This window comes from Notamacropus eugenii, chromosome 5 (genome assembly GCF_028372415.1).
Source record: "Notamacropus eugenii isolate mMacEug1 chromosome 5, mMacEug1.pri_v2, whole genome shotgun sequence".
Classification (NCBI taxonomy): domain Eukaryota; kingdom Metazoa; phylum Chordata; class Mammalia; order Diprotodontia; family Macropodidae; genus Notamacropus; species Notamacropus eugenii.
In genome coordinates this window covers 95,129,263-95,147,085 of record NC_092876.1, presented here as the reverse complement: position 1 = coordinate 95,147,085, position 17,823 = coordinate 95,129,263, and the positions used below count along the sequence as shown (strand labels likewise).

Genomic DNA, 17,823 nt, shown 5'->3' with positions numbered 1-17,823 from the left:
GGTTGGCAAAGGGAATACTGCCTTTCTCTCCAACAGTTAATCATCACATCTATGTGCATGGCTCCCAAATCTATATGATCAATCCTAGTCTCTGGATATCCGGTAAGCATGTCAGACTCAACACATCTAAACTGAACTGGTTACCTTTCCAACAAAACCCACACCTCATCCTAACTTCCCTACTTCTGTTAAGGATACCATCCTTCTAGTTACTCAAGTTTGTAACTTCACTGTTCCTTGATTCCTCACTTTCTCATTCCATACATATAATCAGTTGCCAAATTTTATAATTTCTTCTTCCAAAAGTCTCCTTTATCTGCTTCTTATCTCTTTGCTTACAATTCCTCTTCTAGTTCATACCTTCATCACCTCACACCTTCACTATTGGAACAGCCCACTTATTGGTTTCCATACCTCAAGGCTTTCCCCTCTCTAATCCATCCAGAGGGAGAAGATGGAAAGGAGAGAAAAGGTGTGAGGAAGAGAGAAAAAGAGAGGCGAGATAGTAAGAAAGCTGGAAAGGAAGTTCAGATGTAAAATGTGTGTCTTTTCTTATGTCTTGAAGCCTTTACTAGGCTTTTTGCAGACAGATGCTTCCTATGGGATATGCAGTGTTAACTTTTTAGATCTGAACATGTGTCCAGCCAAGATTCTCACCTGTGCAGTTTTTAGTTTTGGGACACAGAATTTTGGAACAAAATGTTCAACATCAAGCATTGCTAGACTTTGCCTTTTCTTTTTCCTGTGGAGAAAATTAAAGTAGTATTCTTTTCCACCACTTTTGTGTTAACCCAACCCAAAGGCAAGCCAGATTAAATTAGTGCTACTAAAGTTGTGTTTGTCAGTAAAGAGATCCCTTGATAAATGATACTATATCTTCATCTCTGTCAGGAAGTTAAAAGGACAAAACTTGTGTACAGATTTCTCTATTCAAATGAGATTAATTAAAGAATATTCTGTTTAGGTAACTGAGGTCCTGCAGAGTGGGGAGGACAAGGAGCTTAAAGGGAGGTAGTGGGGGTGGAGTCATATGAATTTCTAGATTTGTGTCCAGCAACTTTCCATTTTTATACAGGAAAAATCCCATCTCTACTGTGTGCTATTAATGCTCCTTCTATTTTAGGAGCTCTCAAGCAGTGATTGTAAGGGAAGTAAATGGCATTGTAATATCGGTTTTCTGCTTTGAAATCTTTAAGAATGTCCCTGGTTGAGGGATAAAGCAGGGAGGAAGCAAAGGGGGACAGCAGGCCTCATCCCATGGTTAACTTCGAGCCTGTTAGTGATAGAAGGCTGCTCTTCATGTCCTTGGCTGCATTCTAAGATATTCTCCCTTACATTAGTGAAGATGGGCTCATGAAGAAAAATGGTACCCATCTTGATCACGGCAGAATTTCAGATTCACCTTTGATCTCTGAAGCCAGACTCCAGTCTCTGAAGCCTGAACTGGAGGTGGAGAGAACAGGTTAATATTCACTCAGGGCCTTTTGTTTAGTACTTTACACATTGGAGTCTCTTGCACATATAAGATGGCTCAGCAGGAAATCATTTTCATGCTAGAATAGCCCTTTACATTGTGTCATCTTGGAGATGGATTTGAAACAATCTTTTTTTGGGAAAAAAGTTGGCATTAATATTCCCTGCCTGGCAGCTTCATTAGTAGCAGCTAGGTGGCACAGTGACTTGTAATGAATGAAATTTTTGGGAGACAGAGTAATTATACCCAGAGTAATCTAGGTATTTCATAATCAATTTAATAAGTATGGCTAGCAAATAATAAATAGTTTGAGGTTAATGATCTTCCTGGAACCCAGGCCTTCCACCTACCTTCCAGGGTTGTGAGGATAAAGGAGATAATATTTGTAAAGTGTTTTGTCATCCTTAATACACTATATAAATGCTATCTATTTATTTGTATTATTGTTATTGTTTGTTCCTTATTCTCCAAGAAGACTGTGACATCAGGAAGGTGATGGCATGACTTGCAAATGAATTTGATTTAAGTGAGTGAGAACTGTGCAGCAAGAGTCATCTGGATTCAGTGGCAAGATATAGATCAGGATGACTGGAAATGACCTCAGATGCAGTGGGAGACCTTGACCTTTTTAAGCTAAGGTCTTTGTTTGACTGAGGCAACAACTTTTAGTTATTAAGGCTAGGTAAGAAAAGAGACTAGGCAAGAAACGGATATCATAATTTGTGTCCTAACAGGCATTTTGTCAGTTTCCTAGACAGAGAGGATAGAGATGGGGTTGTGAAAGAGTAAAAACAGAAGAGAGGAACAGTGGGGAGATAAATGTGAGTATTGTTTCAAGTATGTCTGAGATTTTCCTTCTTCCACCCAGCGATTGGGCTGGTATAGCAGCTTTCACAACTAATGAGTGAGAGAATCCTGCTAGAATCAAAATAGAGAGAATATGATTTATTTCCTATTTCCACAGACACTGTATGGATGAATTACACATAGACCCGAACAAACAGACGGAAGCCCTGATGCACATAAAGACTTCCATGTAAGTTTTTCATGTGTGATAAATGTGAGTGTTGGTTCGTGTATGTCTGAGATTTTCCCTTCTTCCCCCCAGTGACTGGGCTGGTATAGCAGCCTTCAGAACTGATGAGTGAGAGAATCCCACTAGAATCAGAAAAAAGAAAATATGATTTATTTCCTATTTCCACAGACTCTGTGTGGATGAATTACACATAGACATGAACAAACTGATGAAGCCTTCCATGTAAATTTCTCATGTGTGATACTTGTTTCAGATGCTTGTCCTCTAGAAAATACTAATACCTGTTATTTAGTGTTACACAAGCACATTTAAATGTATTGACATACAACATAACACATGCATATGATCATGCCTCAATTTGACAATTGATTTTTCAGCCTAGGCACTGCTCTAAATTGCTAGCACAGTGCCTGACACATAGTAAGTGCTTAATATAAAGATAAGCAGGGAGCATGCATGCATGCATACTCCCTCTCTCTCTCTCTCTCTCTCTCTCTCTCTCTCTCTCTCTCTCTCTCTCTCTCTCTCTCTCTCTCTCTTTATCCCTCCTATGCTCTGCTTTACTGTCCATGAAAGTTAAGTAGCATGCTGGTGTGTTGGATTCTGAGTTAGGAAGACCTGAATTCAAATCCTGCCTCAAAACATACTATCTCTCTGTCAGTGGGTAAATCACTTAGCCTCTCAAGGCCTCCATTTCCTCCCCAGTAAACTGAGGTAAGTGAAATTCATGGCTGCTGAGATCCTTTCAGCTCTAAATCTGTGGTCCTATGCTTCTTTTGGCATGATCACTCCCTGAGTTGTGACTAAAGTACAAGTGTTTTGAGTGAAAGTTGTCTCAAAAGACATTCCTAATGACATCACAAGCATTTAGAGACTAATTGCAGGCATGAAAACAAAGACTGTCTAAAAACAGCACTTCCCATTCAGGCATATCAGCAAGGAATTCCATCATATTGAAGGTATTCAGCATCATATTGATCGAATTAAGCCCTAACTGAATTTTTAAGTCTACTCATTTTGCTTTGGTTCCTCAGGATCAGGGATTGCAGTTCAACAATTTCTGATGATTCAGTGAACATAGTTTGAAGACATGACAATAATACTTTTTAAGAGCGTTTAATAAATGTGAGGCATCTACCTGACACATACTGGCTTTTATGACTTCAGGAAATAGCATCCTCTTCCAAAAACTTATAATGCTTCACATCCAGCCACCAAATAGTATACTTAATTTCCAACTATAACTAGTCATCAGTTTTGGTGTAGGAAATTTGTTCTTACTGGGATTTGAATCTTCTTGTAACTAACAGCAAAAATAATCAATCAGGCAATAATGACCACCTGACACAGGGCAAGCCACTTGACCTCTCTAAATCCAGCTTCCTTGCTCATAAAATGGGGATAGTGATAATTGCATTGCCTACTTCACAAAGGGAGAAGTGTTTTGCAAATGTTTGGACACTGCAAAAATGTGATTGTCATTTGAGCATATGATTTATATTTGGCCCCATTCTAGGCACTTTGTGGGATATAAAAAGATATCAAAAATTACTTCTCATATTTGGGCATTGAGGGGGAATATAGCATTCTTTCATACTCATGAAGAAGGGATTAATGAATATTGAAGGAATGGGCACTGTGGTGCTGACTCATTGCAAAGGGAATTTGGAGAAGAGAGGAAGAAGAATAGATAAGGAAACCTTCATGAAAAAGATGAGTCCTGAGCTGGTGGCTAAAAGGTGAACACAATTTGGAGGGAGCTGAGCCAAGATGGCAGAGTGAAAGCAGGGTCTTGGTTGAGCTCTTCCTCAAATACCTCCAAATACCTGTAAAAATGACTCTAAAGAAATTCTAGAGCAGCAGAACCCACAAAATGAAAGAGTAAACAAATTTCCAGCCTGACAACCTGAAAGGGGGCAGGAAAAGTCTGTTGCCTATGGCTGGGAGACAAGCACAGTCCAGTATGGGCCACCCTGGCACTGACATGGCCTCAGGGCACTGAAGCACTGGCACCTATGGTGGTTTCCAGACTTCTCAACCCTCAGAACGCCAAGAACAATTTGGAAGATCAGTAGGCAAAGTCTGTCAGAATTGTGTGAGTAAGGAGTGTGGTCCAGCTACAGCCCTGGGGCAGGAGAGGGGGCAGTGAAGCTGGCAGCTACTGTAGCAATGGCTGTTTCTGGAGCTCTAGGCCCACAAATTGTGGGAGGCAGATTAAGCAGCTGATCAGATGAGTTTTGCAGGGATCTCTTTGCTGGTGCTGATGCAGGATTCCCTTGCTTTGCCCTGCTTGGATCTGAGTCCCAGTCCTGGGTGGTAGACCTGGGGTGAGCAGGAGTGCTGGCATGATGGAGCTTGTGGCAGTAGTGGAGAGGGAATCCTCCTCACAGTTCCAAGGCAGAAAAGATCAGAAAAGTGCTTAAGGTCAGTCACAGACTAGATCACAGATCAGGAGAAGAGTAAACACCTTTTCTTTGATCATACAACCTTGGAAGACCCGAAACTTTACAGGTCCCTAGAAGTATCTCTGAAAACAATTGCATAGAACCTCTGAAGTTTGGGACAGTACATTTCCCCACCCCTCACCCCTCCACTGGAAGCAGAGAACTACTTTGACAAAGAACTTAAAAGTCAAGTAATAGGCTGGGAAAATGAGTAAACAGTGGGGGAAAAGTCAGACTGTAGAATCTTACTTTGGTGACAAGGAAAATCAAAACATACAACCAGAAGAGACAAGAAAATCAAAGCTCGTGCATCCAACGGATCCAACGGGTCCAAGAAAAATATGAATTGTTTGCAGGCTATGGAAGGGCTCAAAAAGGATTTTGAAAATCGAGTAAGATGAACACAACTTTAAGAGGTATATGGATGAGAGGAAGACTCAAGTAGCGTGAGAATAGAGGATGTCCTGGGGCAAGAGGCAGAACAAAAAGGAGAAAGGCATGAATGAGATGGAAAATGAAAGACATGGGATGAAAGCAGGGAGATGTGGGATTAAGAAGCATAGTGTTCAGAGTGGAGGCTGTTGAGGTCACTGGTCATGATTATAGATTGAAACAGGATGGAAAGGATAAAAGGAAGGGAAATCAGAGGATCATAGGTTTAGCGATGGAAGGGACTTAGAGGCCATTGAGTCCAAAAGTCCAACCTTTTCATTGTACTGATGTGGAAAGAAGAGCAGTGACTTTTTTTTTAACTTTCAGTACCAAATTCCCTCCCTCCCCCTCCTCTACCTATTGAGAAGGCAAGAAGTATGAGGAAGTGACTTTCCTAAGGTTGCACGGGGAATGAGTGGAAGATCTAGGATTCAGGTGCTCTAATTCGAAATCTAGTACTTTGTGATGTGTACACCTCTTGACCTGTCATAGCACTATTTACCTCATTTTGTGCCCTTAGGATCTTAGATCAGTAGCTAAAAGGGACCTCAGATGTCATCTAGTCTAATGCCCTAATGCCCTAAGGGGATTGGGATCCAAGTAGGTAAAGTGCCTTGTTTAAATTCATATGGGGAGTAAATATCAAAAGGACATTCTGAACCCAGGTCCTATGAATCCAAATCTAGCGCTTTTGACTTTACCACACAGACCTAAACTTATCATGTGCTATCTCTATTATATTTATTTGTGAACATGTGATCTCATGTGTTAGATTGTGAGTTGTCAAAACACTGTCTTACTCATTTTTATAACTCACTCGGCAACTAGCATTCTTCGTTCCAAATAACAGACCATTACTAAATATTGAGTTAATGAGTTAAATATTTTACGGTAAGATCTCAAAGCATACTCGAAACCCTGACGATCACCATCCCCTTTTCAGTCCTCCCTGCTATAACATAAAGGAAATAGAGTTCAGAACCTATGAATTTGGATTTGACCATAAAGGGAAAAACATATTGTTAAAGAAAAGTCATCCTGGAAACTCAAGGAGAGGAAGATAGGGAACACATTATCTTCCCCTCCAGACCCATCCTTCCTTGGATTTCCCTATGTCCACTAGTAACACCACCAACCTCTCTGTGAACTGATAGACATCTTTGACTCTTAACTTCTCACCCACTCCACATCCAATCAATTTCTGTTTTGTCCATTTTTCCTCTCATAATCCCTCACATCAATCTCTTTCTTTCCCAAAATGCTACTTATCCTAGCTCATCATCTCTTGCTTTGCTTATTGGAACAGCTTTCCTGGTGGATTCTCTTCAGTCGGTGACTCTTCTCTCCAAACTTTCTTAGGGAGCTGTCAGAATAATTTTAGTGGATGTGTTTGGCCATGTCACACCTCAGCTTTGAAACAGTCAATATTCCCTACTGTCCTTAGGATAAAATATAAACTCTGTGCCTGGAGTTCAAGGCCTCATAGACTTTGGCTTCACACTACACTTAGGGCCTTTTATGTCATCTTACTGCCTCTTGTGTCCTTTATATTCCAAATCATGCAACTAGCTAGCTATTCTCCAATCTCGTCCTGTCATCTCTCATCTCTGCATGTTTGCAAATTCTGTGCCCTTTGCCTAAAAACATTCCTTCCTCACTTTAAATGATGTTTTAAATTCTTCTCTTCCTTCAGAATCAAACTTAGTTTCCACCTCCTTCATAAAGCCTTGAGTAATCTCCCTCCCAAAAACTAAAAGAAAGCAAAAATTAAAAATGAAACAGAGTGAGCCTACCTGCTCAAATATTCATAGAGAATGGCCTCGATTATTCCTTTCTTCTTCTCCTTCTTCCTTGTATCATACTTAATAAGTATCGCCTTGAAGGTGAAGGGACTCTTATTTTTCACCTCTGCATCTCTAGCACTGAGCACAGGGCCTTCCATGTAGCTAAGTATTTAATACATTATTTGTTGATGTTACTATTACTCATTGTTGAAAGGAAATAGAATGAAACAGGTTTCCTTTGGGGAGAACAGATATGAGACAGAGAAAGGAAAATCCAGGGGGAAAAAGGAAGCTTCTGGAGTAAGGTTTAATTTGATTTGATCCCCTACATGGATCCTTAATGGGCAATAGACCTGGCAGTGATGGCTTCATTTCTAACCATAACAGTGTCTTGGGAATCAAAGGATATGTCTCAGCATCAGGCTTTTTGCCATGGATAAAAAACTGAACCTTGAATTTTGAAGTTGGAGTTCAAATCCAGCCTCAGGCACTCACCAGATGTGTGACTCTGGGCAAAGTATTTAATTTCTGACTGCCTCAGTTTCTTAATCTGTAAAATAGGGATAAGCCCTCCCTCACTCATAACAAAGTCAAGTGCAAGTCATGTCATTATTTCTCTGATGGCATGGTCTTCTTCAGCAACGAAGAACAAATGCACACAAAATAGGGATAAAATTAGTGGCTACCTACCAGTATTGTTGTGAGAATCAAATGAGAATATTTTCAAGCTTTTTAGCACGATGCCTTGCACATTGTTGGTGTCTGCTAAATGCTTATTCCTTTTGTTCCCTTTGCTAGTTTTTGACATGAGAGAGCACATGAGAAGTCTAGGGTCAGTGTCTACGTCCAAGCACCGAGATATTCTCTTTTCTTACCTCCATCAACAAAATGTCAACATTGATTACCTATTTTCTTGACAGGAAAAATATAGAGACAATTCCTTATGATGACGTGAAAGAAGAGGAATGTCATAATTCCCCACAGGAGCATCTGGGGTCCGGATCAGGTAATGAGAGACCCACCTAGGCCTTCATCACCTTATCCTAAGCTATTGCAACAGCCTCCTAACCCTTATTTCTGCTATCTCTTCTTATGGTACTCACACTTCCAGATTAATCTTCCTCATTCCCAACTCTGATAGTGTCATTATCTTGCTAATATTGTGGCTGAATAAAACTGGAAATCCTTAGCCGTACACAAAAGCTCTGCAGCAATCTGTCCTTGTCCTATCTTTTTAGCATTATTTCTTAATTCTTTGCTACATAAACTTTCTGATTCAGAGAATATCTCTATTCACATCTATAGGGTGACAGTTCTGGTGGCACAGTGGTAGAACACTGGGCCTGAGTTCAAATCCAGCCTCAGATAGTGATGGGCTATGTGGCCCTGGGCAAGTCACTTACCCTCTGTCTCATTTTCCTCAACTGTAAAATGTGGCTATTAATAGCATCTATCTCCCAAGATTTTTCTGAGGATCAAATGAGATAATATTTGTAAAGATCTTAGCACAGTGCCTAGCACATAATAGGTGTTTAATAAATTCTCTTATTTCCTTCCTCCTTGAAAGCAGGGACTGTTTTGCCTTTCTTTGTATCCCCTCCACTTAGCACAGTACCTGACGTAGTTGGTGTTTAGTAAAAGCTAATTTACTGACAGTGTAAAGTCTTGTTGATTTTTACCCCTACAACATCTTTCTTATGTATTCCCATCTCTTCACTCACATGGCTGCTGTCCTAGTTCAGGCTCCCATCATGTGAACTTAATGAATTACCTTTATAAATGCTAGTTGATTGGCTGTCATCTTTTTACAGAAAATGCCCAAGTTTACATTTCTATGCCTGTAACAGTAAGGACCCCAACATACAGAGTGGGACCTGCTATTTCTGAAAAGAAAGGCAATTTTTGAAGGATCAACAATCACTTTAATCAAGCACATGTATTATTCACTTCGTTCAGGCAAAAAACTTAGCACTCTGAACTTCAGAGAAAATATAGAGAAATCAAAGATCAACAGACGTGCTTCCAAACTGTCTGACAGTAAGAAATGCATACATCACAAATCAACGCAGATGCAACTGCCTGGCCACACATACATACATAGTTATGGGAAGCACCAATATCTGGGCTTTCAAAGTCAGGGGGCTCCTTGGCAGTTTCCTGGAGTCACATATGACCAAACAAACATTTCCACTTGGTAAGCGCCAAAGTAAAACCTCACCCTTAGAGTATTTATACAATTTTTAGATCCAGAGGGCATCATAACCTTTGAGAACCAATGCCTCATTTACAAAAGGTGTGGGCCTTCCTACAAATTTTCCCAGGCCCATTAATGGGTAGGGAAGATCTTTAATCACATTTAAAAAATTAACAAGAAAAATATATGTATATATGTACGTATACACACACACACACACACACACACACACACACACATACACACTGTGTTTCCAGTTAAACTGTTTGTAGTTAAATTAGAAACTGTTTCTAGTTAAAGAAACTCTTGTAAAGACTCTTGGTTGATAAAGGCAAGATTCAATCAGAGACCCTTGATTATAAGAAAACAAAAACAGCCAAAGATCCTACTTTGCTTGCCATTACAATGCCTGAACTGTCTCCTAAGCTTCAGATTTGCATTTCTAGCTCTTTATAAATATCTTCATCTTGATGACCTATCAGCTTCTCAAGATCAAGACGTCTTGCACCATTAGGTGGTATAGTAGATGGAGAACTGGAGCTAAGTCAGAAGGAGCTTAGTTCAAATCCTAGCTCAGACACTTTTTACCTACATGACTCGGGCAAAGTCACTAAACTTCTGTCTGCCTCAGTTTACTTATTTGTAAAACAGGGATAATGATACCACCTATCTCTCAATGCAGTTGTGAGGATAAAATGAGACATATGTAAAGCTCTTTGCAAGCTTTAATGCCGTATGTAACTTCTGTTATCATTATTATTATTACATATCTCACAGGGTTGTTACACAGATCACATGAAATAATGCAACTAAGTATTTTGTAAGCCTTAAAGTGATACTGACAAGTGTCATTGAGAATGGTGGTCATGACATATCAACATATTACCTTTCTCCATGAATCTACTTCTTTTCCTAATGTTCTTTTTTTCTGTCAATGATAAAAAATATGCCATTTTTCTCAGTCACTCATGTTCATAAATGCAGAATTATCTTTGATTCTTCCCTCTCCATTGCCCTGCACATAGAATCAGATTTTAAAAAATCTAATATCTTAATTCCTTCTCCACAATATCTCTTATATTCTGTTACAATTTCCTCTGATATGATTTTAGTCCAGATCCTCATTATACTAAATCTGAATTCTACAATAGGTTACTGATCTCTAGTATTTCCTCATTTCAATCTATTCCATATCCTTCTACTAGGCTAATTTTCCTAATGTATAGATATGACTAAATTGCTCCACTCCTTAGAATCCTTCATGACTCCACACTACTTAGTTTGGTCTTCAAGACCCATGTCTATCTCACCTTTCTAATCTTATTTCTCACTATTCTATATTATGTGTTGTATGCTTTAGAAAAATTGAACTGTTTGCCATCCTCTTAACCCAGCTTGTACAAAAGCTCTTATTATTTCTTCTACTGCCATCATCTCACCCATCCTCCAAGCCTACTTCAAATGCCTCCTAACACTTCTTACTTCTCTAATGCAGTCACCATATTCGAATTTGTGTTGTATTTATCTTTATGTGTATAATAGTCCCTATTAGTTAATAAGTTCTTCAAAGGCAGGAATCATTTCTTATTTATACTTGTTTCCTTTCTTGCACCTAGTCACAGTAGTTATTATAGTGAACATAGTAGGCAGTTAGCAACAGCTACTTGTATGAATGAAGATGGTAGACTGTGGAGAATCAAAAGACTCTTCAAAACTGGGAGTGAACTGAAGTCCTCAATCAGAAAGACTTAGGGCATCCTATGAAATTGAGAGGGAGAAACTAACAGGGATTTTGCATATGGAAGGAATCGGGAAGGGTACAGACCAAGCAAAACAATCAACGTCAGAAACACCATTTCTCTATAAAGCAGTTAGAAATTCATGAAGATATTAAGTAAAAAGCTGTCCCATGATTTCTTTGTGGTGTCATATTATAAGGAGAAAGCAGAGATTGTAGTAAGGCCATGTTTCATGCTCATAGGAGGATTCTGCATCTCCTGGGTTTTTATTTATTTATAGTTTTCTACATTCACTTCCACAAGATTTTGAATTCCAAATTTTCTCCTCATCTCTCCCCTCCATCCATCCCAAGACAGCATGCATCCTGATTACCCTTCCCCTAATCTGCCCTCCCTTGTATCACACCCCTCCCTTCTCTTATCCCCATCCCCTCTATTTTCTTGTAGGGCGAGATAGATTCTGTACTCCATTGCTTGTATATCTTATTTCCCAGTTGCATGTAAAAACAATTATTAACATTTGCTTTTAAAACTTTGAATTCCAACTTCTCTCCTTTCTTCCCTGCCTATCCATCCCCCCTGAGAAGGCAAGTAATTGAATATAGGTTATACATGTGCAGTTATGCAAAACACTTCCATAGCAGACATGTTGTGAAATATTAACTATATTTCCCTCCATCCTCTCCTGCCTCACATTTATTCTATTCTCTCATTTGACTATCCCTTCTCAAAAGTGTTTACTTCTAGTTACCCCCTTCTCCCATTTTCCCTCCCTTCTATCATCCCCTCTACTTTTCTGTAATGTAAGATAGATTTTCATGCCAGATTGAGTGTGCAAGCTAGTCCCTCCCTAAGCCAAATGCGATGCGAGTAAGGTTTGCTCTTTCCCTCTTACCTTCCCCCTTTCCTCTCCATTGAAAAAGCTTTCTCTTGCCTCTTTTATGCATATGATAATCTGCCCCATACTATTTCTCCCTTTCTCCTCCCCATATATTCCTCTCTCACCCCTTAATTTCATTTTTTTAGATATCATCTGTCTCTCCTGGATCTATTTTCTAGATCAGTTGCTTTCCAATGAGATATTTCACATAGCCTGCTATTTTTTCATTCCTTTGACTTTGTTTTATACTTTCTTGATTTTTCCTCAATGTCATTAACTTCCATCTGCTCCATTTTAATCTTTAAGGAATTGTTTTTTTCAGTGAGCTTTTCGACCTCCTTTTCCATCTGCCTAATTCTGCTTTTTAAAGCCTTCTTCTCCTCATTGACTTTTTGGACCTCTTTTGCCATTTGAGTTAGTCTATTTTTAAAGGTGTTAATTTCTTCAACCATTTTTGGGTCTTCTTTGGCAAGCAGTTGACTCCCTTTTCATGATTTTCTTGCATCACTGTCATGTCTCTTCCCAATTTTTCCTTTACTTCCGCTACTTGATTTTCAAAATCTTCTTTGAGCTCTTCCATGGCCTGAGACCAAATCATATTTTTGTTGGAGATTTTGAATGGAGAAGCTTTGACTTTATTGTTTTCTCTTTGTATACTTTGGTCTTCCTTGTCACAAAAGTAAGATTCTATAGTCTGTTTCTTTTTCTGGTTTTTGCTCATTTTTGCAGCTATTTACTCGACTTTTGAGCTCTTCATCAAGATAGTTCTCTGCTTCCAGTGGGGATTGGGGGTGTACTGTCAGCCTATCAATCCCCCCACAATGTGTGGGCCTAAAGCTCCAGAAACAGTGGCTGCCACTGTTGCTGCCACTGTGGGCTCCCTTATCAACGTACTCCTCCACCAACTGGAGTACTGTACTCTCACAGGTTTTTTTCTATTGACCTTTCAAATTGTCCTTGGCATTTTGGCGTCGTGAAGTCTGGAAACCACCACAGGTGCCAGAGATTCAGTCCCCTGAGGCCTGCTCCATCCCATCTGTGCCAGTTCAGCAGGCTGAACTGTGCTTTGCTAACAACATGGTATGATAACTACTTCCTATCAACCTTCCAGGCTGTCTTGGGCTAGAGATTTAGTTCACTCTGCCATTCTGTGGGTTCTGCGGCTCCAAAATTTGTTTAGAGTCATTTTTACAGGTATTTTGCTGGGCTTAGGGGGAGAGCTCAAGCAAGGCAGTGCTTTTACTCCACCATCTTGGATCTGCTCCCCCACTCCATCTCCTAGTTTTTGCAACAGAAGGCAACATAGGATCCTTTGATCCTATGACTCCCCTTTATCCTACCACACCTCTCACTGTTCCTTCTTTTCCCTGCTATTTCAATATACAGCCCTTCCCAGTGGCCTCAGCAATAATAAATGATCTTCTTAAGTCATCTCTCTCTTAGCCCTGTTTTTATAGTCTCAACTCATCTATTTCAGTTCTCTAACATCTGTAGGGAATCTTTACATTTCTAGGAAAAATACAAAGGAGGGAAAGATTCCAGCCTTGAAATCCTATACACAGATTCAAAGATCATGGCCCCTACTCCATCCTGGTATAAGTAGGATTTAGATCAAACTATTTAGGACTGATGCCTTGTATTATATCCAATTTTAAATAATCACTATAAACAAAGACATTTTGTCTCTGAATCAGTATATTCAAAAGGGAAATACTCACCAACATTTGTTTTTTGTTTAGAGAATGGAGGTGGCACAGTGGAGAGTGTTGTGGGCCTGAAATCAGGAAGATTCATCTTCCTAAGTTCCAATTTGGCCTCAGACACTAGCTATGTGACCCTGGGCAAGTCACTTAATCCTGTTTGACTCAGGTTGCTCATCTGTAAAATGAGCTTGAGTAAGAAATGGCAAACTATCTGTAGTATCTTTGCCAAGAAAACCCCAAATGGAGTCACTAAAAGTTAGACTGTACTGAAAAAAAGCCATGTTCTTTGTTTCTTGTTTTTATTTTTGATTGTTTTGTCATTTGTTTTTTGTATTCATCTCTTTAAATGGATAGTGTGGTGCAAATGCATTCTTTGGAATAATCCTCCTTGTCTCTGCCTTTTCAGGGATACTTGAGATTTATTCTAATGACTAAAGACAATGCAACAGAATGGATTTGGGTGTAATGATCTGTTAACCATTGTCTTAAGTCACCCACAGTGACCCAAATTCCTTAGAAATTTGTTGATGATTCAAATGACCAGATGAAATACAATCAATGTGACCAAATCATAGATTTTTACTCCTCTCTTAAGTTTGATTCTCCAAATTGTAAAGAAAGCTGAGAGGAAAGAATCATATAAATATTTAAGTTCATCCTGATATGTAGTGACATGGGAACAGGAAGAAAATATCATTATTCTAAATAGAGCAGTGTTGCTGATAGCAGCTTTACAACCTGGCTTGGGTACAGTATTATTAAAGAGTGGGAATGGTAAAAATGTCCTCCAATAATTCTTAACTTCACATTGTTTCTCCTTCCCTGCATCATTTTTTTGTACTGTTTTCAAGTTCTCAGGAGTAAACTGCCATGAAGGCTACTAGCCATGGTCATCAGTGAGTCATGGAGATGAGTATAAGCTCTGGTCCAAAGTGAATGCATTGGAGGCAAGACTTCTCTTTTATGCTTCATGATCCAGGAATGTGACTTCCTCAGCTAGGATGAAGGCATAAACCGAATACAGTCATAATCACACCATTTGCTCATTACCTGAAAGAGCATTAAGCATTGTATAACTCTAATGAATTTGCCAAAGTGACTAGAGATGGTGGCAATGTAGCAAACTCTTATGGCTTGACATGAATCTGAGAGAATCAATTTGTTTTTTTTTCTTTTCCTGAATTTTTACATATTTAACATTTATTTGCAGAAGAAGTAGTTCCACAAACAAAACAAGAAGTGACTTCCTCACCGTCCCCTTTTGACACTTTAAAAGATGAACAGCTAGAACTGGAAAGGTGCCACAATAAGTTCCTGGGACCAAATGGACCAGTAAAGCTTCAAGAGATAGACAAGAAGAGAAACTTATACAGGTGAGAGTCAGTGGTCTCTTCATTTCCTTCTGTCCCACCAGGAGTCATGCACTGGCATATGTGACTCACAGAAAGAAAGTGTAATAGCCCTCTCTCAATCTAGATGGAGCTCCCTTTTTGTTTTCTTCCCTTCACTCTCCTCCATTTTCTTCCATTCCTTTCCTCTTTGCTTTCCTAAATAATTAGTGATTTTTCATCTCAGTGATGTTCTTGTTTACCATAAATATTTAATGATGTTTAATCATCAGATTTATCTCAAGTTTTTGTGCTGTCTCACTGTTATGCAAATATGAGAATCAGTCTCTCTTCAGTTGTTCTTTTGTTTGATAAGAGATAAAGGAGATAATTCATTGCCAGGCCTAGAGGCCTGAGGGCTACCCGAGTCTTACCTTACCTCGCAGGTCTTCGGCTGGCCAAACCGGATAAACGTATGAGAGAAGAGACTTTCCGGAGTCGAACAAGGGTTAGGCTTTATTCAGGGTCTCGGTTACATGTGCAGGGGGAACTCTTCCTTAGGAGCGAGGAATCTCCCAAGGAGGCAAAGATCTTACAGTAAGAGAATGAAAGCAGAAGTGGAAGTGGGGAGAGAGGGGGAGGGGAGAGCGAAGAGAGGAAAAATGGGGCCTTCTGTCCTGTAAGGGCCCCTCCCTCGCTAAGAGCTTTCAGGCTTTCCTGACCCTAATTAAGCTCTCCGGCCGCGTAGTTTGCACCTGAATACCGTGCCTGTTAGATAACAATAGGTGTGCCCAGATCCGGCCCAGTCTCGAGGGTGGGGATGCCTCTCCCATCACGTTCTCATGGGAAGAGGCGGAAATACATGAGATAGCTCGGTCCACCTCGATTCCCAGCCGTTTCCTGGGGGGCCTCATGAGAACTCTAAGATTTAGAAGTTCCCACCTTTACCCGCCCGAGACTGTCCACATGGAATTGAGCTTACATCCCCAACATCTCCCCTTTTTTGTTTTGCGCAGAGCGCACATGGCTCTAGAGCAAATAGCGGCTGGAGGCTGAGTGGGTTAGGAAGGCCTTTAGCATATGAGTACCCCACAACAAGAACTTCATTTACACAGAAATCTGCAGCTAGCACAACTGACAAAGAGAGGCATCAGACAAAACAAAGATGAAACTAAATGGCTGAGTTACAACAAGGGAAGTGCAATCACTAATCCCAAAGCATTTTCTAAGAGAGTAGCTCAGTGCTGGCGCCTTACACATCACCACCCCCTCAGTCATGCAAATGGATCTCAACGGCCAAGCCTGTGGTGTTCAGGCGAAAAGTTGGTCACCTCCGAAAAGTTGGTCACCCCCTCCCCCCCCAAGTGTCCTGGGTTTGTGATATCAAAGTCCTCCTTCAGCCGCTGAAAGGAGATGCCTAGATGGAGTGGGCAGCAATGTCAGTGGCTGGGGTGAGAGCTGCTTCCTCTCTGGGCAGCAAGGTTAAAGCTGTCAGCAGCAGACTCAGGTGGTGCATGATCCTTCTCCAGGGTCTCCGGGCTCGTCGCTTCCTGCGTCTCCATCATCTCCGACACCGGTTTCCACCTACGGATCCTTCTAATGGGAATCCACACGTCCCCTTTTCCTGTGGAGACACAAACATACCCTGGACCCCATATTAGTATCTTATACGGACCTTGCCATTTCCCTGAGGCCATATCCTTTACCATGGCCCATGTGTCCTTATTTCCAGCCTGGGTATTACTTTCCTTGCGGGGTTGTCGTGGAATAGTCACAAAATGTCTCATAGCTGGAGTAGTATGTGAGTTTTTTGAGATATGCAAAAAATTGTGTGTATACACAGCTGTATTAAGCTCTGATTGTGTTAGGCGACCTCTTCCCCTTTTTTGTTTAGCGAGGATCGCCTTTAAGGTGAAGTTGATAAGAATGCATACTGGCTGTCTACTTTGGTATTGCTGCTGCCTGGTGCTTACAAATGCTTGATTAACATCTGTAAGGAACCTGAATTTTACGGATTTTTTCTTTATAACAAACACAGGAGCATTCCAGGGTGCTAATTGCTCCTTAACCAGTATTTGTAATGCCTGGAGTTTTTCTGGAGTCAGGGGCCATTGCTCCACCCAAATCGGGGTGTCTGACTTCCAATTCAAGGGTGGGGACTCCAGTGCAACTGCAATGGCCCTTACTAGAAATTTGATAGCCTCATCCCCAGGCGGCTCATGATGTCTCTGCCCCAGATGTTAAAACTAAGTCCTGGAATCACCAACGGCCATACGGTCCCTTGGCGATCCTCTGCCTCCCACTGTACTGGGTGCATTGTCTCTAAGGTATTTTGGCACCCTCCTATTCCCCACACTGGTCTCTGGCTTTCTTTGAGCTTCCAGTGCCGGGGTACTGAGCGACCGCTAAGGCAGGTCCTGTCCGCTCCCCAACAATTACATCCCCAACAATTCATGTTATGGAAATTGTACTGCATATGGCCTACTGTGCAAACTGAGAATCCTTTGAAGCTTCTTCTCCTCTACTGTGATGGTCTCTCCTTGTGCTTTCCAGAGTTCATTTACCCATGGCTGGCTTCTACCACTGGCCTGATACTGGACTTGGTTTTTCTGTGACAAGTGAAGTGACTGTTGACATTGAATTTGGTACCTGGAATCAGCATCTAGATTGGACTCAGAGGCAAAATTGGATGATTGCTGGTCCTCTATTTCATATCAGAGTTGATCCTGGTGTTGTGACTTCTGTGCATCTACCCCATTTTGTGTACCTTGAAGGTAAAGAGATATGAAGTGAAAATCTTATTGTGATA

At 40.6% G+C, this 17,823-nt stretch overlaps 1 protein-coding gene across 5 annotated transcripts in view; it reads left to right on the top strand.

Annotated features, from left to right (window-relative positions):
* LOC140504868 (NACHT, LRR and PYD domains-containing protein 12-like) overlaps positions 1-17,823 on the top strand; it is a 138,919-nt gene that overhangs the window by 70,391 nt on the left and 50,705 nt on the right. For 4 of the 5 annotated variants that reach the window (XR_011967258.1, XR_011967257.1, XM_072610233.1 and 1 more), the window contains exons 12-15: positions 2,439-2,510; positions 8,091-8,176; positions 14,897-15,059; positions 17,568-17,788. Coding sequence is in view for 3 of the 5 variants with exons in the window: in XM_072610233.1 (XP_072466334.1) it covers positions 2,439-2,510; positions 8,091-8,176; positions 14,897-15,059; positions 17,568-17,788 (542 nt within the window). In the remaining 2 variants the exon portion in view is untranslated. The other variant, XM_072610234.1, reaches the window with a different exon arrangement.